Raw genomic sequence first — 27,133 nt, 5'->3', positions numbered from 1 at the left:
TGTAATGGAGTGTAAATAATACATTTGTGATATTAGTGGCTGCACAGCATTAACACTCTTCTCAAAGATAAATCACCTTTCTACTTGAAATCAACCCCGTTCTGACTAGGGTGACCATATCCATAACACCGAAAAGGAGGACACTATGCGGTATTTTGTGAGGCTGTGAATAATTGCATAGGACTTTGACGTGCTCCCTCTACAATACAACGTTGTGTTATTGTTACATGATGTATGTGTAACAGAATAGGAAAAATAGTCTTGAGTCAAAAAGTGTCTTGTTCACAGTATATGTATTTATTCAATACGTTGTGGTGTTCTGACCACTGAGATGGATCTTTTAAAGTGCCGAGTGCCACAAAGCATAACATTTGTGGACTTAAAAATGTACAAATTAAATCACAGGTCACATAAATAATAAATGATAAACAAATGAATGTTTTAAAAGCATAAAGAAAACATGGTTAACATTTACCGGCTCAAAGAGTAAAGAATTTCTAAAGTGATTCAGTCAATTGGGGACTTGTGTGCAGCGTCTTCATCCGTGTATGTGTGCAGAAGTCCACCTGTATTCAAGCAAACTCCACCTTCACCCTCTGGGAAGCTCAAGACACAAGTCTGGGCCTGTTCATCTCCTGCAGGGACACATAACAACATAGCAACAATACTGTTATCAGCATTCAAAAATCTGTACTGTTTTAAACCCAATGAATATATTTATATTATATGTAGCCCATTCATAAAATCAAAATGCTACATTAGAAATCAATTTGGCTTAAGAGCTTCATACAGGAAATTAGTAGCCTATATTTGCTCAATTATATACACCGCAAACAAACTGCATCATATCAAGTGGATGCCACTGACACAACATGATCATAGTGTATGTCTGTTTGGGAAATAAAACATAAAACTAGTGTACTCAACAAATAGTTGATTCTCTATTTGCAATACTTCAGATTTTTCCTGGCTGCATCCAAGAGTATTTTTGTCTCCAAGGAACTTCTTGTACACGTCTGTGCAGGGAACGGTGAAATTGACACAAACTTGCAGCTCAGCCTTGACACTGTCCACCTCCAGCCGATTGCTCTCGTTTCTCCATGTAGATGTCATCATTGAAAAGACTCGTTCTGTGTGTGCATTGCTGCATGGAATGGAGAAAATGTAGGCGCTGACCTTCCTGAGATTCACCAGTGGTACATCTGCTTTGGAAAACAGTTTCAGATATCGCTCCTCACTGTGGCAACCTTCCATTTCTGGAGAGCTGAAGGAAGCTTCCACCATGGCATATTCCTCATACAGTCCATCCATATCAATGTCTTTCAGATTGCAGGCCTGGATAGCATCACTGTATTCTTCATATGGCACAGCAGTTGTGAGGCCGAGCTTTGCCACTTTGCTATGAAAGCTGGTCTCAGAGAAGTTGTATCTGTCACTTGTGTATTTATTTGCTCTTTCATAGAAACCAAGAAAATCTCTCACATTTCTTTGCAAGGTAAGCTGGTAGCTGCTTGAGTTTGTGCTTAAAAGCTGTCTGAAAACACCTTTGAGAATGTGACTGAGGAAAAGAAAATATGTCTCAGACACTTTCCTCTCCAATTCATTTCCACATCATCTTGGTGCATTCCTCCTCACCTTCACTCTGAAAGTAGCTGGTCAGTGGCTTCCAATACTTCAGCATTCGGTCTAGATGGAAGCAGGGACAACCACCTTGTGACGACATGCCGCAGCAGATTGCATTCTTCCGCTTCCACAAACTCACAGAATTCCTTCGACTGTGCTGTTCTGCTTGCTGAGATGCTAACATGTCTGTAAACCTTGAGCACAGCATTTTCAACATCAACATCCAGGCTGCCTGCTGCATATCGTGTTGCATTGTGCTGAATATGGGCTAAACAGTTTGCAGGTAGCACGTCCTTCTGAGTCAGTGTCAACTTCTGATAAACACTGTTGTGTTTTCCATAGTTGGCATTGTCTGCTGCATATGCAGACGTGTATTTCACATCTAGACGCTAGGACATTCGCACACAAAGCCTGGGCTTTAGTTCGGCCACACATCATCCCCTGAGCTATGGGAGAATCACTAAATATCTCTCGGTCCACCTTCACGGCGCAGTCGACACCCCGGTACGACCGGTGGTGCTTTACAGCATGTAAACCTTACACCGCTCAGCAGCGGAGATGTTGTCATCCAACGGCGACGTACCTTCTCGAAAAAATCTCTGTTACCTTTCTGCTTCTCTGTTCCCGCATGTCTTCAATGGCAGCTTTACGCTGACGGCGGCAGATAGCAGAAGCCATGAAAGGAGTCTCGACTGCTTTTTGAAATAAAACCATGTTCTTTTGTCCCTTCTGGGTTGAACGACGTCAGACGTGTTGGCATGTTTTCTGCTATGTGTTAAGTTTCAGTCAATGTAGCCAGCAGCGTAGATATGACGTAGCCAGCACACGGAGCCTTGCTTAAGTTTTTAACCAATGATATAGGGTTAGAACCTAACCTAAGCCTATCAGATAAGTATTTGACAACACTTTTAACCAATCATGTGTTAGACTGCGTTCCAGCTAAATATGCTATCGCGCGGCTCTTTAGGCCCAATGCAACTCCAAAAAGGAGGACAAATACGGGGCATTGACGTCTGGTCACCCTAGTTCTGACTAACTTCTATCCTCGTTTTAAGGAAAAATAATTATTCTATGAATTAAGTTAAAATATTTAGTGTAAAATATCAAACTCACTATGCAAGTAAATTAAGCATTGTTTATCCACCCACTCCCACAGACAGTCAAATGCCAGCAGCAACACAGAGACAGAGTTCCCTTCCAGTTGTGTTTGAAAGCCAGCGGAAATATGAGAGACCACGCAGACCCGGCCTCACACTAAAATGGCTGCTTCTTGACCTGTGGTGCAGTTTCTCTAAAAGACCACTATTCAGTTTATTATTATTATTTACACTAGAGGGCAGTCACGACCAGTTAGAGGTCAATAGTCTAAATATAAAAGGAAAGACAATTATTTTTATGAATGAAGAAAGTTGTTTGAGGTCCTTTTGTTGAAGATGCCTTCCCCTCATTTCTGGAGCTGTGGCCGATGCTTGTGGTGCCGTTTCTCTAAAAGACCACTAGAGGGCACTCACGACCATTGTTAGAGGTCAATACTCTAAACGGTGAAGATATTTTCTCATTAGCATTCAATGAAAAGGGATCTTCTGTTTCCTCTGTGATGAAGCACAGGAGAGCTCTCAGTTGATTATTTATTTACTTTTATAAATATAAATGTGTCTGCCATAACAACTAATCTTAGACTTGTGGTTTTATGCACAGGGATGAGACTTTCAGAGTTAAACTGTAACCTTAGTTGTAATCACGATTTGAGGGAATAATGCAATGTTGAGAGTAATATCAGGCGTCAACCTCTGGGTCTGAAGTGAAGTGCCTCAAACTTTCTACTGACCAGTAGGGGGCGACTCCTCTGGTTGTAAAAAAGACTCTACCTCTCACTTCATTGACTCCCTCAGTAAACATTGTAAACATGAGTTTATGTTCTCAATCGCTAGTTTCAAGTGTTCTTCAATACAGCATGATGTTCATTTTGTCAAATAAAATAAAATGTAGCATTTTTGTGTGAGAATTTAACCCTTTCACAGTGTTTTGGTTCATGGAAGGTATTGTTACATTATTGTGACTAAATGTCTTACTACTTAGCTCCTCCCTCTCGTGTCACTTCTGGTTTCATAAGGTCCAATGAATGTTTTGCGTTCCAACAGCCATACTACCATAATATTTAGTATGCGAGAAAAATATTCATATTCATCAAGTGTCAATAAATAGTTTGCATTCAAATGCAGTATGAAGAAATAGCTTATTTGATTCTCTTTTCAAACTTTACCAAATATATATGTTTTTGATCTCAAGCCTACTGGTTTCGCCATCACACGTTTGCCTCAACGACTTTAATACACCACGCAACAATAACCGACTGAAAAAAGAATAGGCAACACAGTGTTTACTGTGAAAGGTTGGATGTAGAGCAAGTTTCAAGTCTTTGACGTTTCATTTGCGTATCGTGGTGAATGAAGGCTGCCGTGGGATCCTCCCTGGGGGATGTTGTGCTAGAGCAGCTGTTCAGCAGCTCATTGAGGTGAAATCCATCTGCAGTTCATGAGGGTCTATAATATCTGGTGTGCTGATTGTTATGGATGGGTGCCCATAGAGAGATTCACATGTCAGCAGCAGTAACTTTCCAGATCGTGCCGCAGTGGTCTGTTCAGTACTGTGTGATTTGCTTGCTTGCTCTTATCTGGGCAGGGGGTCAGGTGGCACTTAAGGTGGAGGCCCAGGCTCCTTTCAGACTGAGGCGGTTTGCTGAGAGCCAACACTGCGGTTGGTCCCCATCACCGACCGCAAAGCCCAGGGCATGATGGGAAACTCCTGGCTGTCGCCTAATCGAAGAGCTCATTGGCTCTTAGTCGTGACGACAAAACTGCAATTTTTCTGTGTAGTTGTGTTATTTTTCCAAGCATCAGAAGACGACCTCTAGGACTTCTAGACAGCAGTGCGCAGGGGAGAACCAGGGTCTGTATTACAATGTAGCCTTCCTCACATAGAAAGAAAATATCAACAAAAAAGAATTAATCCCCATTTAGTTTCAGATTTACTGACAACAAATTATCATGCATTCATGGGTGAAATTGTTCTGCTATGTAGCATAATGAAACCAATTAATCAGAAATGTTTTTTTCCATGCAAGAATCCATGAAATTCAAGAATCTAAGTTGTGGTTGTTCTCCGTCACGTGGCCGATGATCAATCATTTGTTATCGATATACGAAGTCGGGACCTTTTAACATGAGTTCTGAAAAAGTGCAGGAATCGTGTGTGTGTGTGTTTACGGTGGGGGATAGTTAGTGAGGACGTGAGGTTGAACCAATGGCAAAAGAGGCCCGACATGACACAGAAAGTAGTGCAATGTACAGTACACAATGCATCTCGTTAAATGTAGTGTACATCAAGTACTATACAACCAGAATCGAGAATAAAAAAAGTAGAAACACAACAAAAGAAAAAGAAAATAAATGACAAGTTTACAATAAGTTACAAATGACCAGTCCAGAGGCGCTCTTCGCCCAGAGGAGGATACATCACACTGGAGCCACAGAGAGAAACAAAGGTTTGTGTGACAGACGTCCTACATGTCCTACAGCTCTGCTTCTTGTGCTTCACATTACTAAAAGCCATGTTGCTATACCACATATTTACAGGTTTTCTCCCGGGTGCTCTTACATGTTCCATTTCGCAAACCCCCAAAAAAGCTTTTCCACTCTTTGAGTCCAGCGATTAATTGTTCTCTTTTCGTTGTCCTTCTTCACCTCCATACACACTTCCATCGTTCCCCTCCACGTTCTTTTTCGTTGTGTCCGTCCCTCTTACGTTCTGTATCCGGAGGCCTTCGGGCGCAGGAGGTCTTTCTGTTCTGCTGAACTTTCTCGCAGTAGTTGATCACAAACTAAACACAGAGAGAAAACGTGTCTGTCAGTTTTGGTGGTGGTGTGCATGCACATGCATGGCCACTCCTCCGTTCGCTTCTGTTGCTCCTTTGTCCCCTCTCCCTCCTCCCTCAGATGTCTGAGAGGAGTTTTAATATCTTATATTTTCTCCTGCTCTCCATCCTTCCCCACCATCGTCCTGCTATCTATGATGCTACTCAGGAACTACAGAGTAGGATGGGGGACCTGTCCTCTCATCTTCTCTACACCTCTTCTTAAACTACCCACTTCACCATCCATCCTCTCCTTGTGCTGCTGATCCTCCACCCTTGTCTCCCTTAGAAGTCTACATAATTGCCGGTGGACTTGAGACCCTGAAGGTGCATGTTGAGGTCACCATGCGGGGCGCGCACTCCCGCGTGAACCTGGTTCTCGTAGAAGGCCTGGTCCTCGTAGTTGACGCTTTCGGGCGGGGGAGGGTTTTGCAAAGGAGAGTAGGGCTCTGAAGGCAGGCCTTGAGATGAGATCTGTGAAAAGAAAAGCAAAGATTAAGAGAGACGTACGATTATGACAGCAAGGTGCAAACCCAACTTGTCAAATACCAACGCCTGGTCAGTGGGCCCCGGTATTCGATACAGACGCACTAAGGATACATTTCACCTTCTTAAGATTCATACTTATTTAAAAAAACAAACACAATGTTTTGCTAAACCCATCCATGTAAACCAAAAAAACATTTGAAACTATTTTGAAAAAGCACTATGTAATAAGCGGACACCGCCTCGCTGTCCCTGACACGCCAACACGCCAACACGCCAACACTAACGCTCAAGGGTAAACAAACCAAGCGTTTGTATCTGGCGAGTTGGAAGTTACTGCCGGTACCTCGTTTGTTTGCAAAAAATGCAATTATAATTTGGGGACAGTGACATGGCTGGATAGCTAGCTAGTCCTGTTGCACATACCATCAAGTTCAATTCACTATTTGGCAACGTCATTAACTAATCTTGCAAGCGTAATATTAGCTTTATGCTAGGTTTACGCTAATCAAGATTTTGTGAACATATTAATATCAGTAACATGCCTGATAGCTAGCCTGTCTTGTTGTTAAGCATACAGTACCAATTATATGTACTGTTTTATAACCGTACACAATTTTATTGACTTTGAGTCTTGCTAACATAACGTACTGGTCTAAAGCATCATGACTTGAGGCCATGCAAAAGTATTCTAAACTGACCAAGCTTTCAGAAGATTTAAACATTTAGAGACAAAGAGTACAGTTCAGCACAGGCCCAAAACTCAGCCCTTTGGACCTTCCTTAACTGAACGTAACTGGTATGCTACATTTGAGTCTCGAAACTTGACCCAAGCGCTATATTTCCTTCATACGTGACCGTTAGCTTTCAAGGCTAATCAAAAGCACGTTAGCTCTTTTCTCACTGGGCATAGCACATCTACTTGCAGTACATAAGACACACTACAATCGGCACACTCAGAGAAAGAGACCAAAAACCAACCAAAGTCGACGCAACAAGTTTAGTTAGAAATCACGTGTGTGTGTCCAAGACCCTTAACAGGCAGCATGGTTTAAGAGCATAGAAGCACTCTAGTGCAAGAAAAAGTATTATTTTTGACGCCTGCAATGTATGTAAATGCATGTTTCATATGAAACTTTGTCAAATAAAGTTCATCAGATATGAATATTTTCTGGTTTTCTCAGACTTCTGGGATGGAATACCAAACAGCTACGGTTTCAACAGGTCAGCTTAGGCTCAGGGGATTTGTGGGGAACTTTCTTCACTATGTATCTGTCAATAAAGGATCTAACAAGTATTATTTATTAGCGCCATGGAATGATGAAAACAAACTCGGCACATGTTGGTAACTTGAATATGTAGGTGAAATAATGATACATTCTTCATCAAAAGCCATCCGTCTCCCACCTGCAGCAAAGGTCAATTAGCAGTAATGATTTTGTTTGTTAAAAAGCGTTTTTAGCTAGCTAGCAAACTAGTGTCTACACACAAATTGATTCTTGTACATTGTCATATATTTAGAGAAACAACCATCATCTCTGGGTAATCTGAAAGGCTTTTACTGGCAACATTGAAGATTTGAATGCTAACACCGTGGCAGCAATTAATTCCTGTATTCCTATAATGAATGAACCGTGTTGGTGTAAATTCCCATATAAAAAGAGGAGTAGTTTTGCTGCAATATTTTCTCTCCTTCTGTAACTTAATATGGGGATTCTATACAGCAGTTCCTTCTCCCACGTAGAGGCATTTGAAGCTTATTTAAATGACAGCTAGCAGTAGCAGTGAATACTTTGAGATATGTGCACCAGCAGCGCTTTGTGATCACATTTAAAAAGGCTACAACACAGGTCCCACTTTGTAAACACTGAGAAGTGACTCGTCGTACCTGGTTGTACTTCAGGTCATCAGTGGGCGACACGTATGCTCCTCTGTGCAGCGTGGAAGACCCACTGGAGATTTGACCTGCAGAGACAGAGAGGATGAGGACATGAGCTGAACGCCGGCTCTGAAACCATTTATTCAGGTTTGACTGAAGGCAGAGGATGGTGGGTCGGCTGTCAGCGTTATCAGCTGGACGTGATGCAAAAGGAATCAAAATGACGGTGAGCGAGGATGATTAAGGAAAGCTTGGAGCTCAGTGTGTCCCTGCTGTCGGAGTGAAAAAATGTCTGCAGAAATGAAATAATGAAACCTTATAGCAGACTGTTCACAGTACGTGATGTAGGTTCATGTATGTTCCCACAAAACTTATCTTGAATAGAATAGATTGACAATTTGGGAAACATGCTGCCTTGCTTTCTTGCTGACAATGAGAGGAGAAGATTGATACCTGTCTCATGTCTGTACGCTGATTATGACGCCACTGTGGGATGGTAATTAGCTTAGCTTAGCACAAAGACGGGAAACGGGCGAATAGTAAGTCTCGCCCGTGTCCCGATAAAATTAAATCCACCCCCTAAAAAATACCAATATACATATACAGTGGGGCAAAAAAGTATTTAGTCAACCACCAATTGAGCAAGTTCTCCTACTCAAAAAGATGAGAGAGGCCTGTAATCTTGTATGTCTTCCATTTTCTAATAATTGCTCCCACAGTTGATTTCTTCACACCAAGCTGCTTACCTATTGCAGATTCAGTCTTCCCAGCCTGGTGCAGGTCTACAATTTTGTTTCTGGTGTCCTTTGACAGCTCTTTGGTCTTGGCCATAGTGGAGTTTGGAGTGTGACTGTTTGAGGTTGTGGATAGGTGTCCTTTATACTGATAACGAGTTCAAACAGGTGCCATTAATACAGGTAACAAGTGGAGGACAGAGGAGCCTCTTGAAGAAGAAGTTACAGGTCTGTGAGAGCCAGAAATCTTGCTTGTTTGTAGTTGACCAAATACTTATTTTACCCGAGGAATTTACTAATTAATTAATTAAAAATCCTACAATGTGATTTCCTGGATTCTTTCCCCCCATTCTGTCTCTCATAGTTGAAGTGTACCTATGATGAAAAATACAGGCATCTCTCATCTTTTTAAGTGGGAGAACTTGCACAATTGGTGGCTGACTAAATACTTTTTTGCCCCACTGTAGTTATCTATTTTCGTTTTCTTATAAAAGGTTAATGAGTGGCTGTGGAGAAATTAATTAATTTATGCCTAATTACCCCTTAAAACCGCCATTGACTAGCAGAAATGCTGCGCCTGGACAAGTGATAGTTCAACACAAAATATCCCCTAAAGACACAATTTGTCATTTTAACACTTTGATTTCTCCTTGTATTAAATAAACCAACCAGATATGCAGAATAAATTGGTGAATTTTAGAGGTGCTGGTACATAGCTAGGCTAGCCGTTTCCCCCTGTTTCTAGTCTATATGCTAAGCTAAGCTAACTATCTCCTAGCACCAGCTTCATATTGTTGTACCGATACTGAATGAGAATGCCTCTGATGTTCTCATCCAACACTCTACATGTAAACAAAAAGACGCCTTCTCCAAAATGTTGAACTGTTCCTTTAAAACTGTAAGACCTATATCAACATGTGGTTGATACGTATTCCAAAGCTACACACCGAGCTGGAAAACACATTAGCTTTATGGGAGAATGTGTCAGACGTGCAGTGTGGAACTCCTACCCATCATGGCGTCTTTCCGGGATATGTGTTCACCCTTGTTGCCATGGTAACTGGCATTGCCAGTCGACTCGTAGTCTGCCTTCCTCTCCTTCAGCACCACCATCTCCCTGGGGGAAGCAGGGGCGCTCGCTGCACACAAACAAACGGAGGACGTCTTAGACCTTCACTCCATCAGAAACACATCATCAATACTCCTTAGGAATCGGAGGGGTGGAGACTACAACAGGAGGGACAGCCGCTCACATCACACGGAGAGTCCCTTCATTCAGAAAGGTCAGATGGATGTGCACATTTCTAAGGATTACAGGTTTTGTATTTGACCTCAACAGAGACACAGCACTCTCATTGTCACCCTGAAATGAGTCGGAAACGGGTGCTGCTTGTGGGTATTCTTCACAAATCTGGCTTTTTGACCAGGGTGTGATTTCAAAGATGTATATATTGAGTCATCGCCCCCGCATCTGATTTCCTCTTTCCTCTTTCTGTCTGGCTGCAGGCCACCATCTCAAACTCCCACTGGCCCTTTAATCTCTGTCTTGGCATTACTCACCCAAAAGGTATTTTAATTGTAATATTGATAATGAGTTAGATCTGGTTAGCCGTGTTGGAGGAAACCTGGCTATTGATTTAGTGCCATATGGTTCAGTAGCGTTTCCTCTCATATTCAAATCATCAACGGCCCTTCACATGGAGGCTGCTGGCCTGCCAGCCTCTTTGTGTGGCTGCATCTGTGGCTTTGTCTCGCTTCTGTTTCACACTTTTAGCATTGACCCATACGCTCATCAGTATGAGTAATAATAATAATATGAGTGATAATAATATCACAGGTCTATCGTGATATCGGCACCTCTCCACAGCCAGTTATCCAAATATTTCTTTAGTGTGTGAAGGATTGCCACAGAAGGAAATCACAAAATGACTTGATGGACCGTTTGCTTGCACGACATTGAACTGAGAAACTAAATTAAAAGTATCATGAGATATGATGGAAACAGAGCAACTTGTCTGGTAAAATATTGAGTGCAGAACTGACTATATCCTCTATATTGACACAACATATAACTTCCTCTATTGTTATTAGGGATCAGATATCGAGCTGATACTGACTGAAAGAGCAGGAATGAGTATCTGTGACACTGGGACCAATCTATTCAATTCAGTTTTATGTTTTTATACTATATACATTATATACTAAAAATATAATCACTGGCGATGCTGCATTAAAAAGATTTACACTTGACTTGTAGATTATGGTAATTTTGAAGATTTACCAAGTTGCATGTGTATGATTTATTATCTTAATAACAAACAATGCAATTCATTTATATCTATGTGTTTAGCTTCCCACGCACTTACGACAGTCGTTTTTTGGAGGATTTCGGGATACAACTTCACCAAAATGAGAATCCAATCTAATGGCAGCCTTTGAGAGAACGTAACAACGGTCTGCTTGTAGCTCTTTCCGTAACAGCCCTGAAATGTCCTGAGTGACATCACAAGCAATATTTACACAAGTGGCACCCGTGTCATGGGAAAAACACTGATCACAGTTTTTTTCACAGGATGTTGTCATGAGTCCAATAATAGTGAAACCCTAATTTGGTACTACCGCAAGGGAGGGACCCTGCAAGGACTTTACTTGACAGCACAGTAATTTGCCGGTGGCCGTCTCAGTGTGAAGGTTAACACAGCTACTAGTTCGAGCTGTTTTATTTGGTTTTGACTGCACGGGTATACCTTGAATAGGGAGGGTAGAGCCGTAGTAGCACTTAAATGTCCCTTACCGATAGCACTTTGTTGTTTAGCACTTTAGTAGCACTTTAATGGCACTTACAGATAGTGTTCTGTAGTTTAACGTTATTGAAGAAATTGTACTTGCTTGATTCTTGTTGTTCTGAGTTTGGACTCATGGTTTAATGCACTTATTGTAAGTCGCTTTGGATAAAAGCGTCAGCTAAATGACATGTAATGTAATGTTAAGACTTTCCTGTTTGCTTATAGTTAGGGCTGAATCAGGTTTGCCCTGGTCCAGCCCCTTGATATGCTGCTATAGGCTTATAGGCTGCTGGGGGATGTTTTAGGATACACTGAGCACCTATCTCCTCTTCTCTCTCTCCTTATGGATGAATTTACATCTCTCCATTGCACCTTATTAACTCTGCTTCCTCCCCGGAGTCTTTGTGACTTCACGTCTCATAGGGTCCATTGGACCTGGAGGTGTCTGATGCCTGGTGAGCCGGCCTCCCGCGTTGGCCCTGCTGATGCCCCGCCCCCCCTCCTCTCTACCTCCTTCTGTTTCATGGATTGGAGTTCCATTCATACATTGTCATACTCATGTAATGTGTTTATGTAACTTTGTAAATGCTGTTCATTCTGTACACATGACATCTATTGCTTTTGTCCATCCGGGGAGAGGGATCCTCCTCTGTTGCTCTCCTGAAGGTTTCTTCCCTTTTTTCCCTGTCAAAGGTTATTTTTGGGGAGTTTTTCCTGATCCGATGTGAGGTCCTGGGACAGGGATGTCGTATGTGTACAGATTGTAAAACCCTCTGAGGCAAATTTGTAAATTGTGATATTGGGCTATACAAAATAAACTGAATTGAAATTGAATTGAAGATAGGACAGTTGGGTGTGTGGACTCACCTGATCGATTGTTGGGTGAGGTCCGTACGGGAGAGATGGACGGAGTGCGAGAGGAAGAATAAGGGCGCTGTCTGTCCCTCTCTATCGTGGAGGAGGAGCCGACGAAATGGTATTGGGAGTAGCCGTCCTGGAGAAGACAAGAGAAGGACCAGAGGAGAGGAGAGATGAGACGATGTAAGAAATAATGCACCTGCACGCCATGCAAACGGTCTGGAGCGCATTCAGACTTTACCTTTTTGTAGAGGCTGCGGAGGTCTCTGTATTGCCACATGCTGTTCAGGACTTGAGATGCTGCTTTCACGACTTTGGGACTATGTCTGGGAATTCAGCAGAGAGGGAAAAAAAGACAAAACAAGTATAAAGCTTGACTGTCCTGCTTTGTGCTCATGGGAGCTATGAAGACATCACAATGCAGAAGAATAAGGAGACAGACATTAAGGCGAGACACTACACCAGTAAAGCACCGTCTCACTGCTGTCTCCAAAGAAGAGGGACAACCATAGACGCAAAATGAAAATGCCTCTTTTTATCTCCTCAGATATGGCACTCCAATTGTACTGAGGCCAAATTGAGTAATGATTGATTGATTGGCCAATATTTCATTCTGGGTCCTCTGGGTTTGACTCAGCTGAATAATGGCTGTAAGTTTAATTGGCTCATGTGGCCTTATCAACGCTAAGCAAATTAAACTTTATTTCTGTGAGTCATTATGGAACATTTTTTATTGTTGGGGATTCTGAGATTGCGTATCATGCACTTGCAGTGATGCAAAGCAGGGATCTTTAAAACATTCTTTGAAGAACAAGAATATATTAAAAGAATAAGCAAAATAAGAAATGACATGCTTATCTTTGGATTTAGACCTTCAATACTCCAAAAGCGACTCTAATGAGATATTATTTGAGTAATAACTGAAATTAATTGGATAAAACTAAGAACCAAATGTAACAAATGCTAAAGACATATTTGGTCAAAATTCTGTTGAGACCTGAAGGACTCTTTTGACATCCGTTTTAATATATTAACAGTGTGCCATAGAAATTTTGAATTTCTGTGAAAGAAATGTTGAAAAGTTTAAACAGAGCCAACAACCAACGAGACAGCGAGAGCTGGTCTATGTTGAGTGAAAGCTAGCATTGAGATGGCTAGGAATAGCCTGAGCTAAAGCTAAAACTAATTCTACTTATTGATAGCAGTTGTAGCTGTCTATAAATTAAAAGTATACTGGTACATAAGGTCATTATTTCCCATAAATGAATGAAGCAGTAGCTGAATCCAACCATGATGGAGAAAACACCGTAGCTAAACTGCTGCTAAAGCTAACTAGCTAAGTAGATATCAGTAGCTTTTCACTCCAGTGGATTTAATGCAATTGTGTTAGGTTACGCTACCTTTAAATTACATCTAGAAGAACAGAGAAACATTTAATCCCTACACATTATAGCCCTTAAATAATCAAAATAACATTATTTATAAATATTTTTGTTGTTGTTTTGTTTAATGTTAAATAATTGGTTAATATGGACAGGAAAGCTGAAAGAACACCTTTTGATGGTAGATACAGCATGTGCTCACTTAAAAATACCTAGAGGTGAGAGTTTAGTATCTTCATTTCTGGCATTATGTAGGTTCCATGGCACTGATTCTTCTGGGCAAACATAATCAGTCTTTAAAGTTAAGATAGATATTGGATAGAGAAGATATTTCCAACATCGAGACATGTATATAGATAAGGGACAATACAGTTTCAATACAATTCAGGCATTGGCAGCACACAGAGCCTTTGATTGTGGCATGTCCCCTCTCTTGCTGCCACCCCATGTTTCCTTCTTCCTGTCTCTTCTGTCAAACAGTCAAATAAAAGTAAAATGACAAAAATATACTGCGGGTAAACAGACTCTGCCAAACTTTTATTTAACATTATTCAAACAATTGAGGCATTCTGCCAGTGGGTCAAGATAGCTGCACTTGTTTTCAGTGCCATTATCTCCAATTAAAGTCAAACTCTGGAACACAGTTGCTTTGAGATTTATGCATTAACCCATTATTGGGATCCGAGTTCACGTGTCACTTTTTGTCCTGACTTAGTGTGTCACCTTTGTGTGAGGTCTGTGAATGAACACCTTACCAATGAGCTCCTTGTTCCTGATGTCCAGAGCCATGTTTCTCAGCGCGGTGGCCACGGCACAAACCACTCGGTCGTTGTCTATCCTCAGCAACTCCACCAGGATGGGAAGGCCCTTCTCCTTACGCACTGCGGCCCGGATATACACCGACCACTGGGCAGGACAGGGGGGAAGGAGGGTTCGTTAACTGTTGCGTATAACTTATACTTTCATTGTTATCGTGTAACCTTCTGATACTGCGGAAGCTGAGGTAGGCCATGTGATGTTACCAAAAGCTCTGGAAATGCAGAGTGTGATATGTTTTTTGTCAAACACTTTGTACTCTGACATTTCTAGTTCACAAGAAATGGCACTTGTCAAGTGCAGAGTTCAAGAGAGGTCAAGAGCTTGATGCAGTTCATATGCTGTCTGTCTGCACAAACCAAAGAGCTGTCTGTCAAGTTAACTGACAGACAGCTAACAATCAATGAGGTTAGAAAATAACACTACTTACTTATAGCATCATCTTAAAAAAGATCATTATTATTATTAAAATGTATTATTAGAGTCTTTTGGATGCCATTGCATAAAAGTGTAATCCAACACGTGTACTGTATGTTAGAAATGGACGTAGTAATTGTGGCGTCCCATTGGTTTATAGACTACAGTTTTGAAGCCTTGAGTTCAGCATTTTGTCTGTCGCCACCAGAAGTGACGCAAGAGGGTGGAGCTAAGTACAACCGAACACTGGATAAGACATTTTTAGGCGACCAAAATGCTACAATTTGCTTTTCACGAGTTGAAGGTAGCCACACCCGAAAGCATACCCTGCTTTATGGTCTATTTGGCTCTCAATGGACCATCATTTACTAAATGAACATCGTGATGTATTAAAGAAGACTCAAAACTAGAGATTGAGACCATAAACTCATGTTTACAATTTACTAAGGGAATAAATCAAGTGAGAAGTAGAGTCATTTTCTCATAGACTTCTAGACAATCTGATTTCTTTTGAATATGGGGGACCTCTGGGGTTGTTATTTTGCCGTGTGCTGAGAATTCTTTCTTTCAGAACACTTTGGCACCCACTAACACATTCAATACACAGCAGATGCCCTTTGGTATAACAGTGATATAGGCATAATCCTTACCTTCCAGCTGCCAGCAGCTAGGTTCTGCAGAGCCCCAGCTGCTCCCTCCAGGGTGTCTGGGTTGGAGCACTCCGACAGCAGTGTGAGGTAGGGCTTGACGATGGTGGGGTGCCACAACATCTGGATGCCCTTCGGGGGTTCCGCCAATTCTGGAAATGGGCCGACGCCGTCCCACTGCGGAAGATGAGACGTCATTTAAAATAGAAAAGCGTTTTGAATTCTGCGTGAGGCGAGGTTTGACAGTGGTAGGGTGCCAGCCTGGTCCCCTCGGGCAAGAACAGGGGAAGGAGAGAGAGAGGATTTACTATTCATTAACTGTGTATAAATACGCTGGCATTCATCTGTTTGTGCATTTGTTTTTTCTCTCTGCTCTGTAATTGAAATCTGACATTGCGTTGCTGATGCATTTTGGAAAACACACACATACTGTATTTGTAGTGAAAGCTCTGGGTCTTGATAAGATTTGGAAGTGACATTGCAATATAATTCACACAGATTAGCAGTGGTGGCATTTGACTGACATGTGTTGATGAGTAGGTGCATGATGAAGAGAGGTATTTGGAATCAATAAGTAATCATTAGATGCTGCCCTGTACTACATGGTTGACTTGTTGTTATATGCCTATGCATATTTTTTTTGTGCAAATTCAGAGAGCTGATCAAATCTGCTTGCGCCAGTTGTCATTTCAGTCGGATAAAAAAAAAAAGCAACCATTGTATCAAAAGTGACTAAGAATGTCTAAAGAATGAGTTAAGAGTGAAAACATACACATAAGCAGCTCATCTATCATAACTTATTATACATAAAGTACAGTTAAATGGACCTGTACTTGTACAACGCTTTTCTAGTCTTCCGACCACTCAAAGCACTTTAACACTACTTGTCATGATTCATCCATTAATACACTGATGGGAGGGGCTACCATGCAAGGTGCCACCTGCCCATCAGGACTATCTAACATTCACACATCGTTTGGGGTTAAGTATCTTGCCCAAGGACACAACATGGACTAGCGAAGCCAGGGTTCAAACCACCAATCCTCCTCTGATTGAAGGACGATCCTGCTCTACCACTGAGCCACAGTCGCCCACCTCGGCAAGTCATCATATCACAATAATGGGTCTGAGTGGTCGCTTAAACTTGTGTGTAGAGCTGTCTACTTGTGATCCAGGACACATTTATTGTAAAGACGGTCTGAGGTCTATTGAGAACTTCTGAAAACTCGACTAAAGAGTCCTTGTATGCTTTATCTGAATGTGATTTTGTATAGAAAATAGTATCGTCCTCCTTCCATCTGCAATGACGTAATGTCCCACAACATCTGATGAGGCTTTGTAACGCTGCCAACAGACTGCATTGAAAAAAATAAGAAATAAATTGTTGTCTCCCCCCTCCATCTTTCCTTCTTGACTCTCCCTCTCCCTTTATATCTCCTCCCTACTGATATATCCTTCCCTCCTCTCCTGTCTCCTCATTCTCTCTTCTAATTACCCCACCGTTGATAGAGTTTTGCCCTCTCCAACAAGCTCCCCAATCGCTACTTCATGGTAATCGCTTACAGCTGCACTGGAGTGGAGACAGACAGCTAGAGGGACGATAAGGGGTGGGGGGGGTTATTATCATTTTGGAGAGGTTATGATTTCTCACTTTACAATCTGATCCCAGGGATAGTTTTGAGATCCCTTATCTCGCTGGATCTGCCTGGATACACAACAAATTCTTTGAGGGTTCGCTTGGCAAAAATAAGTTAAAAGGCCTGGCTCATCACTAACATCATTTTTTCTTAAACCTCCTTTCTCTTCCTTTTCCAGAAGTAAAAAAAAGGGGGAGATCAATAAAAATAAATAAAAAGCATGCAGGGCTAATGAACAAATCCACCGGATGTGTCGGGTTTTCAATTTCACAGCTTCACTAGAAGTTGTAAAAGACGTCTTCCACTCAACCCGAATGTGATGCTGATTGCTTCTTACCATCACAAGAGGTTCGAGCCTACTCCACGGCAGCCGCTTGGTGTCTGCCAATTCTACAACTAATAGGGCACTCGCTTTATTTTAACTAACCGGAGGACGGACCTCTTCCTGTTGGCAGCAGATGGACACACCCAGGAAATCCAGAGCGAAATACTAAAAGTGCCTCTGTTTTCTTTTGATTCTGAGCAAAGGTAGTGAGTGCATACAGTAGAGGGTCAATATGTAGGTAGAGCCATAATCGTGTGATCCTGCTGTGTAGAACAACAAAAACATTCAATTAAGAAGACGGACCAATCACATCATCTAGCTTCTGCACGTAGCTGTAAATCACCGTATTCGGGTGACGTGGCCCTCAATAATCCAGGTGGGTGAAATCACAGGTCGAGGTGACAAAAACAACAATTCCGGCTAAAACATCATGAATATCAAATTCATAAATACTCATTTGAGACGAGAGATGGTGTGAACTGAGCAAATGTTGCTGAAGTACAAAATGATATATTGAACAAAGCAATACAAATGTAAACATATAATGGTAGGCATAGTGTCTTAGAAAATACACATTAAATGCTCTACAATTCTATTCGTACTACTCAGACTGTATAAAGGAAGTAGATGTAGTCGAGTTTGGTATTCTTGCCATCTATATCTTGGTTTTCTGCAACCAGAAGTGACACAGAGAGGGTAGCCCCGCCCTAAAGCCTACTCTGCTTTATGGTCTATTTTTTACTCTGAATGGACCATAATGTACGACAGACAAAATGCTGTATTGAAGACTACTCGAAACTAGAGATTGAGACCATAAACTCATGTTTACAATGTTTACTGAGGGAATAAATCAAAAGAGAAGTAGAGTAATTTTATATAGACTTCTATACAACCAGAGGAGTCGCCCCCTGCTGGTCAGGAGAGAGAATACAAGTTTAAAACAGAACAACCGTCTTTATGCCAATTATCCATGAGTGTACATGATGATTGTAATAAAGTTTAAGTTTGGTGAAGTTGTATCCCGAGAACTGGGACCGGTTATTTTATATGAACTAAACTGATGTTCCTGACGCTTTTTCAGCCTTCAAGTCTGTCTTTCGCAAATCCTCCGTTTTTTTTATTTTTTATGTACAATGTTTTTCAGTACAAATACTTATGGCCTTCCTTAATATTTACTTCAACCTCAAATTACATTTGCATATCAATTACTCACCCTGTGTTATCTTGAATTTTTGAAGAAAACTAAAGTAAATGAGTCTAAACTAAATCACAATAGTTGACAAAGCTCTTCCACGACTCGTTCAGTATATGCACGGACCTGCGGCATGCTTGTGGAAGCACGAGACGGTCTTCTTTAAGAATCCAAGGCAACGCAGGGATATACAAACGGTATAGTAATTACACAGACAGGACAGATGCTAGGTGGAGCAACAGGAGCCTCCGTTTTAGCTATGAGCAAACATCAGCCTGTCTGGATATTCATCCGAGAGCAGCGATGAATCCACCACATTGTTATCATTATCCACCATACTATTAACTGCACAGATGTGCAGTGCTCTGTGATGAACTCTGCCCGACCATTTTGATCTCACATGAAGCACCAGCAAAAATGATTTGACCGAATCGAGGACGTAAAGAACCAGGACAAAAGGGAAGATCTTAAAAAAATACATCCAACTTTCGGCTTCCCCACCTGGTCGTGCCCCTTCTTTTTCTTCTTCTTCTTGCCCCAGCATCCGGAGCTCTCTGCGTCCTTGCCGCCGGTGTCACACAACAGACCGTCCAGCTCCTCCGACCCCCCCTGCTGGCTGTGAGACGTCTCTGCGGCCAGACGGTACGACAAGTTCCTCAGGATGCACACGCAGTTCTCTACAGTCTGGTGGCAGAGAGAAAGAAAGAGACAGACATGAAGGAGGACAGATAACAATCAAACACTGAAAATCATACTGGAGAGTAGACATGCACACACACACATTTATGAACATACTGTGCAGTGCTGTCTGTATAATATACGCTGCTATATGGACACGCAGACACACATGCGTCTGTATCTACATTACGCACACAGACTAATCCCATTGTTGTCGCAGACTTTGATCTTGTGAGGGTTTTCCTATGAATTAAAAACTTCACATTTCCGCGTGAGGAGCAAGATCCTTTAAATACATTAATGGGATGTTCAGGAGTTTTGAAGTGGGGCTGTTATCTCTATTCGGCGTAGTACCTAAAGCGGTGGCAGTTCGTGCGCCCTAAGTTTGGAGAGACAGGCAGAAGTAACGAGACAGGTGCAAAGCAATGCACTGTTGTCGACGGCAACAGCTAAATAGTGCACACTTAAACTGACCGTGACTGTTTTAGGTGGGTCCTTCTTTCACACACACACACACACACATTTATGAACATACTGTGCAGTGATGTCTGTATAATATACGCTATATGGGCACGCAGACGCACATGCGTCTGTCTACATTTCCGTGTCCATCTGTGTCGGGTAATATTACTGTAAAGAAGAATCTGACAGCTTGGGCTTTTATACTTTTGATAAATACTGATGATAATTACTGAAGTCTTAGTGATGTGTATTTATCAGCAGATGCATATTCATATTTTACAGTGAGTAGTTTGTGGCCTGCCAACCTCGCACATTAACATAGAAACCACAGACAAACATTTAATACAGATTAATGTGCATATACAGCGTATGCAAATAGTCTGCACAGACAAAGATAAAACACATTTGCACACAACTCGTGCATATGCATGTCAATAAAAAATATTCGACACAGTTATCATCATGAAACACAGTTTTAAAAATATTTGGACGGTGATAAAAACTAAATAAATAATTATGATAAAAACATAAAAGCATGCAGACCCACATCCACACAACTTTTCAGTCATTGAGATCTTTTTCTTTTTTATTCCCGTGCAAGTATATTTGTATTCAGATGTCTTTGTGTGTGCGTGAGCTCGAGGCCATGAGAGAATGTGTGCAAGAGAGGCACCTTGCTGTCGATCTCACTGCTCCCCAGAGCGGTCTGGATGACGTAGAGCAGAGCGTCTGTCAGGCCCTCGCACTCCCTCATCCTCCGCCGGGCCTCCTCGCCTGCAGAACTCACATTCCTGACACACACACACACACACACACACACACACACACACACACACACACACACACACACACACACACACACACACACACACACACACACACACACACACACACACACACACACACACACACACACACACACACACACACACACACACACACACACACACACACACACACACACACACACACACACACACACAAAACGCCATTAGCCGCATTTGTTTTCCTTTAATAACAAACGTCACCATTTTAGTCTCAAACCAATGTGGTTGTCAAGACCCGGTGGGGGGGGTGCATTTACTTATGCAACCTGTGTTAATGCCTGAATACTTCTTAAATGGAGTGAGTACGTCCGTAAGCCTTCATAAACAACAGAACAGTGATGATAAATATGTCTTAGTGTTTTAGTGTGGGCTTCTTTGATGCTTTTATTGCGTATTTTCACAGTGAGAATCGTGACTGCAAATTAATGTTGCTCCACGTTTGTCCGAATGTGGAAATAGGTAGCCGCATTAAGCCGTGTGTGTGCGTGTGTGTGTGTGTGGTTTTCAGCTTTTTGTGGACATGGCAAAAGACAGAAACAGATAAAACATCAACATAAATGCACTTTGTGTTTTGGTTGGATTCATTTCTGGGTATTTTATTTCTTATACAACACACACAGCATTAGAAGCTCGACTAAGCACTTGATATGTTTACTGGATCTTCACAGAGAGCAGGTGAGTAGACACATTGCAGTTGAGATTAATGGGCCACGCATGGTACGGGAACTATTTGTTCTCCTGTTTCAAATATATGTCTGCAGAAATAATAAGATGATGCAATAAAAAACAAATACACGTACACAGCTGATGTGTACTCTGGAATGTTTCAGGGCAAAGTCGTCATTATTCTGTCTGCAAGATGTGTTTGATGGAGAGAGACCCTTAAATTGGTCCTCCAGACTCCACAAATAGCATAGTTTTTAATTGCAGGTGTGTGTAACTACAAACTGCATTTTGTTGTGCAACTCTGTTGTCCAATGACAATGAATGAACATTGTAACATACCGACCACGGCCTGAGAAATAGGTGCCCCATATTCCTTCACACGAGACAATCGGCGCAGACGGGGCCTTTTCGGTAAGGCCCAGTCACACAACTGATGTTTACAAACCACCAGGGCCCCACACCCTGAGGGCCCATAAAGCCACAGGTGTGTGGTGTAAGTGTCTCTTAAAAAGCTGCTTCAAAACAGCTGCTGCGTCCTTTGGTTCATCAGCTGACCACAGCTCTATCCCCCTTAAAGACAAACTGATTGACTTTGGCCGGCCTATCAAGTGCCTGCTGCTGAGCCTGGGGCATGTTTCCAGGCGACGTGGTGCAGAGAGGTGCTGCACGCCCCCCTCACTTCTCTGGGCTCTGGACTTCATCCGCTTTCAAACCACTAGAAACGGATCTGTTTTGCAGATGATGTGTGGTGCATAATACAAGTTAGGATGACAAGAGTATGTGTTTCAGAATAGCCTGTTCATAGAATTCTGAGTTGAGTTATTTTGTTACAATTCAGTTGTGTTTACATTTTTCTCAGGAAGTGCAAGTGTCTGTACGTTGTGAATTACACAGTATTCAAAGAATTAAATAATAAATAATCAGCTATAATGCCTGATAATATAATCCCCTTGCCAGCCTTCATTAACTTGTACCTGTTTTTTAATCATTGTAGTCTAAATAAAACTATTGGGTTCTTTCAGTGCAAGAGGTGGGCATTCAGGCTATATAACTGCGTTCATTCATTGCGATGATTGAGAACTATTAATCTGTGAGATTTCCATAAACAGATATTGTATTATTGTAAAATAAAGTGTACCTACAATTACACTACACAGCTTCACCTTGATGAATAATTAAGCTATTACGATTAATAGGAATAGCTTATTAACAATAACATTTCTGGAGCAAAAGTTATAATTGTAAAGATCGGTCTTTGGCCTCGAGATCATCACAGTCAATGATGTAATCACCAGACTATCATACAACTCCTTAATGAGAGTGTACACTTACATCTTCACAATCATAAAGATTAATATAGGTTATTTTAAAAAGACAAGGTAAGGCGATCATATTCTGTAAAATGATCAGTGTCCACCTCCTGTACGACAAAACCCAATAGTTGTATTTACACCACGATGATAAAAAGAGCTCATTTTAAAAGACAATGTACGTATAGAGGGTATTAGCGTTATAGTAACTATTTAATTCCCTGAATACTGTGCAATTCACAAAGAAATGGCAGACACTTGCACTGCTTTGATCTGGCTATACTTTTGACCAAAAGGGGACAGAAACGTTGGGCTTACCGGGCTATGAAATACAGAAAGAGGGGCTCATTACCGTATAGTAATGATTACCGTATGGTGATGAGGCCCTCCTTCTGTATTTCATAGCCCGGTTTATTAGGAAAATACGCCGTTTGAAACCTAAATCGAGTGTGAAAATAGAGGCGTTTAATGTCGCTTTGGGCTTCCCGTAGTTGTGTTGAATGACTTGTGCCAAACATGATACCACATTGCTAATAGTTAGCGAGCTAGCGTTCATTACACGGATGCATCTCGCCGTCGATACCACTCACGAGATAACGTAACGTCCATCCGCAGGACCCTTTTTAAAACACGGTAGCATATTTTTCACCATTAGCGGTTACACAAAGTGTGGAATGTAACATTACAAACCAGAACTTCAGCTAACCGTTAACGTTAGCTACGATGACGCACACGGCTGTTAGACTTATATGCGCGTTGGCGGTAATATTAGCATACAATAAGAAACTGAAGTTCCTAAAACACTGACATAATTATAAAGTTTACCTCGAATTATGGAGGCGTACTTCGCAGTGGCGGAGGCCCAGTCTGGTCCACAAACAATTCAGGGCGTGGCCCTGAGTGCCTTTGATTGCGCTGTGGCTCTATGAGGTCACGATCTGAACTACGTCATCATCATCATGTCTATAGATAGAGCAACAGTAACACAGTTGTTTGTATTTTTTTCTTCACAGAATTTGACACATAGAGAAAGTCCATTCATTGCATTTATTACAAGTATATATTAGAACAATATATTTCTAATTTCTTTTTAAACAGACCTAACTGTAGAACTATCATGAGTTCCAACGCAGCCTCAAATGGTCACATTTTAAGTTTGGATGATTCTAAACTGAATAGGGCAAAAACACAGGAGCAAAGGTTGATGGAGGAGAACAGGTCTCTCAAGAGACAGTTAAACCAGCGGGTTCCAAACAACTACCAGGTTGAGCTTGAAAAAGAACGAAAAAAGACAGCTCTCCAGGACCGTCAATTAGTGCACATAAGAAATGAATTGCACAAAGTCAAAATTGAACTTAAGGAGGAAAAAGAACAGCGTGCTCTCAAGGAATTAGAGCTGAAATATAAGACTGTGTATAAGCAATTAGCGGAGTCCAAACAAACATTGATTGAGGAAAGATTGCTCATGAAGAAAATGAATGCAGACTTAAAAAAGTTAAGCAAAACAAAATCGGAGAATGAAAAATTAAATGCAAAAATGGTTCAATTGAACTATCAGATCCAACAATGTGAAGGATATAAATCTGCTGCAGAAATGAAAATGGGAGTACAAAGAGATACATTTAAATGTATGGAGAAAAAACATACAGATTTGTTAAAAGAATTGAAAGATATGGAAGTCCAATGCAATATGTACAAAACACAAATTGCAAAAGTGCCTATCATGGAAATCCAAAATGAGGATTTAAAAGCTACATGTGAGATTCAAATCACTAACATAGATACTCTAAAACAACAAGAGGTGGCTTACAGGTCCAAAATACAAAAATATAAAAACGTGCATAAGGAGTTGAAAGCCAAACTTGCAAAGTATTCAACTTTATATGAGGATCAGAAAGACGTGGAGGCCAAAATGATTGAAAGAGAGGTAAACCTGTTGAGCCACTCAGAAAATCAGAAAACAGAGGCAGAGAAGCAGCGTCATCTCATTGTTAAGATGGAGGAGGAACTGAACAGCTTAACAAATCTCAAAATCAAACTCCAAACTAAGGATAGAGAGCTCAACAAGCACATTTTGAACAAGGATGAGACGATCCAGCATCTCAAGAATACGTTGTGTGTGTCAGAGAGCAAACAGCGACAATTAATGATTGAGACTGAGGGCTTCAAGACTGAGAAAAAGCTCCTCCTCCGAAACCTGTCTGAGGTTCAGGAGGAACTCAAACAAAACACCACAACAACTACGAAACTGCAGGAGGAAGTTGAAATCCTCAATCGCCAGACTGATGCCAAGAACGAGATGCTGGCCAAGGCTGACCGGAATTCAAAGTCTATGAAAAAAAAGCTGAATAGTCAAATGTTGCAGCTAGCAGAAACAAAGAAAATGTATGAGGACTTGAACAAATCAGAGGACTTGTTGCTGGCGAACATTAAACTGAATGAGGTCATTGCTGAGAAGGGAAAGTTGGAGAAAGAGGTGCTGAAATGCAAAGTAATGGTAGACAACCAGCAAATGCGGCTCAACCTTCAGGACGCCGTAACGGTCTCGTTACAAAAGTCAATTCAGGACTCTGGAGATGAAGTGAGGTTTCTCCAGCTGGAGAACATGAGACTAAAGGCTGAGATAAACATCAGACCCTCAAAAGTGCTGCGAACCAGACTCATCTTACGCCCAGCTATGAACTTTAAGAGGGCCAATCTGCAATTCTTTCAGAAAAATCAAGATTCACTTCTGAAGAAAAGGAACGACCAGATCGCAGAGTTGAGGCTCATGTTGGCACGGCGACCGGATGATGCCATAGAGAAGTTCCAGGAGTGTCAGTGGGACAAAAGACTCCTGAGCAAACAGTTGAAGGGAGCACAGGGACAGCTTGTGGCCTACCAGGAAGAATACCTTCACTTGAGAGAAGAAAACAAGGAGCTGACCTGTGCCCTGAGAACACTGAGGTTGGAGTTGGGAAGCAAGCGCACCCATTTGCCCCCTATTTCCAAAAAACCTGAGCGCCCCATGGAGGACAAATCCAGGCCTGTGTCAAGGCAAACTCGCTTCCCAATCAACATCAATTCTGAGGAGTCTCCGATAATCCACCCCCTCAGGCCATTTGTCTGTTCATTCCCACCTCTACGGTCTTAAGTTGGCCATTGCAGTGTCATAACCACACAGGCAGAACGTTCTCTGGCAGAACGTTCTCTGCACGCAGCTGGAGACAGAAATCCAGATTGAAATCTGTCGGGAACGTATAGATCTGGTACTGAAGTCACAGAGTTTTTGGAAACCTTGTGACGGTCAGTTATATTAGAAATCCAGGTTGAAATCCATTGTGAACGTATAGATCTGGTACTGAAGTCACTGAGTTTCTGGAAACCTCGTGACGGTCAGTTATATTAGAAATCCAGGTTGAAATCCGTGGGGAACGTATAGATCTGGTACTGAAGTCACTGAGTTTCTGGAAACCTCGTGACGGTCAGTTATATTAGAAATCCAGGTTGAAATCCGTGGGGAACGTATAGATCTGGTACTGAAGTCACTGAGTTTCTGGAAACCTTGTGACGGTCAGTTATATTAGAAATCCAGGTTGAAATCCATTGTGAACGTATAGATCTGGTACTGAAGTCACTGAGTTTCTGGAAACCTCGTGACGGTCAGTTATATTAGAAATCCAGGTTGAAATCCATCGTGAACGTATAGATCTGGTACTGAAGTCACTGAGTTTCTGGAAACCTCGTGACGGTCAGTTATATTAGAAATCCAGGTTGAAATCCGTGGGGAACGTATAGATCTGGTACTGAAGTCACTGAGTTTCTGGAAACCTCGTGACGGTCAGTTATATTAGAAATCCAGGTTGAAATCCGTGGGGAACGTATAGATCTGGTACTGAAGTCACTGAGTTTCTGGAAACCTCGTGACGGTCAGTTATATTAGAAATCCAGGTTGAAATCCGTGGGGAACGTATAGATCTGGTACTGAAGTCACTGAGTTTCTGGAAACCTCGTGACGGTCAGTTATATTAGAAATCCAGGTTGAAATCCGTGGGGAACGTATAGATCTGGTACTGAAGTCACTGAGTTTTTGGAAACCTCGTGACGGTCAGTTATATTAGAAATCCAGGTTGAAATCCGTGGGGAACGTATAGATCTGGTACTGAAGTCACTGAGTGTCTGGAAACCTCGTGACGGCCAGTTGGATTAGATTTAGATTTCTTCTCCTCACCTACAAAGCCTTGATTGGTGATGCACCATCATATCTTAAGGAGCTTGTAGTACCATATGGCCCCACTAGAGAGCTGCGCTCACTAAATGCGGGGCTACTTGTGGTTCCTAGAGTCCTAAAAAGTAGGATGGGAGCAAGAGCCTTCAGTTATCAAGCTCCTCTTTTATGGAACCAGCTTCCACTTTCAGTCCGGGAGGCAGACACAGTCACCTCATTCAAGAATAGACTTAAGACTTTCCTGTTTGATAGTGCTTATAGTTAGGGCTGAATCAGGTTTGCCCTGGT

At 41.8% G+C, this 27,133-nt stretch overlaps 1 protein-coding gene and 1 long non-coding RNA gene across 3 annotated transcripts; both read right to left on the bottom strand.

Moving 5' to 3' along the window:
• Nucleotides 1-274: 274 nt before the first annotated feature.
• Nucleotides 275-2,427, bottom strand: LOC117746911. Its single transcript, XR_004611365.1, has 2 exons — nt 928-2,427; nt 275-635 (listed from the first exon to the last, which is right to left on the bottom strand). It is a non-coding gene; the product is annotated as an uncharacterized LOC117746911 (long non-coding RNA).
• A 2,196-nt stretch (nt 2,428-4,623) lies between these two features.
• Nucleotides 4,624-23,585, bottom strand: LOC117746808 (catenin delta-2-like). 2 transcript variants are annotated; one of them, XM_034556119.1, is made up of 11 exons: nt 23,464-23,585; nt 20,509-20,626; nt 19,197-19,379; nt 15,545-15,718; nt 14,417-14,567; nt 12,521-12,605; nt 12,289-12,415; nt 9,646-9,774; nt 7,911-7,987; nt 5,881-6,010; nt 4,624-5,503 (listed from the first exon to the last, which is right to left on the bottom strand). In XM_034556119.1, the coding sequence occupies exons 2-6, from the start codon at nt 20,587-20,589 to the stop codon at nt 12,586-12,588; spliced, it is 609 nt and encodes a 202-aa protein (XP_034412010.1). In that variant the 5' UTR covers nt 20,590-20,626; nt 23,464-23,585; the 3' UTR covers nt 4,624-5,503; nt 5,881-6,010; nt 7,911-7,987; nt 9,646-9,774; nt 12,289-12,415; nt 12,521-12,585. The 2 variants fall into 2 exon arrangements, with proteins under 2 accessions (XP_034412010.1, XP_034412011.1); XM_034556120.1 differs by lacking the exons at nt 15,545-15,718; nt 19,197-19,379; nt 20,509-20,626; nt 23,464-23,585 and having other exon boundaries at nt 4,652-5,503; nt 12,521-12,614; nt 14,417-14,509.
• Between the last annotated feature and the right edge of the window lie 3,548 nt (nt 23,586-27,133).

This window comes from Cyclopterus lumpus, chromosome 17 (genome assembly GCF_009769545.1).
Source record: "Cyclopterus lumpus isolate fCycLum1 chromosome 17, fCycLum1.pri, whole genome shotgun sequence".
Taxonomy (NCBI): Eukaryota; Metazoa; Chordata; class Actinopteri; order Perciformes; family Cyclopteridae; genus Cyclopterus; species Cyclopterus lumpus.
This window is presented reverse-complemented; position numbering and strand designations above follow the sequence as displayed.

Coding starts and splice junctions, on each gene's coding strand:
- LOC117746808 (XM_034556119.1), bottom strand. CDS start 20,589: ATGAGGGAGTGCGAGGGCCTGACAGACGCTCTGCTCTACGTCATCCAG. Junction 14,568..15,544: donor TAGCTGCTGGCAGCTGGAAG/GTAAGGATTATG, acceptor TGTCCTGCCCAG/TGGTCGGTGTATATCCGGGC. Junction 12,606..14,416: donor CAGGAACAAGGAGCTCATTG/GTAAGGTGTTCA, acceptor CTGAATTCCCAG/ACATAGTCCCAAAGTCGTGA.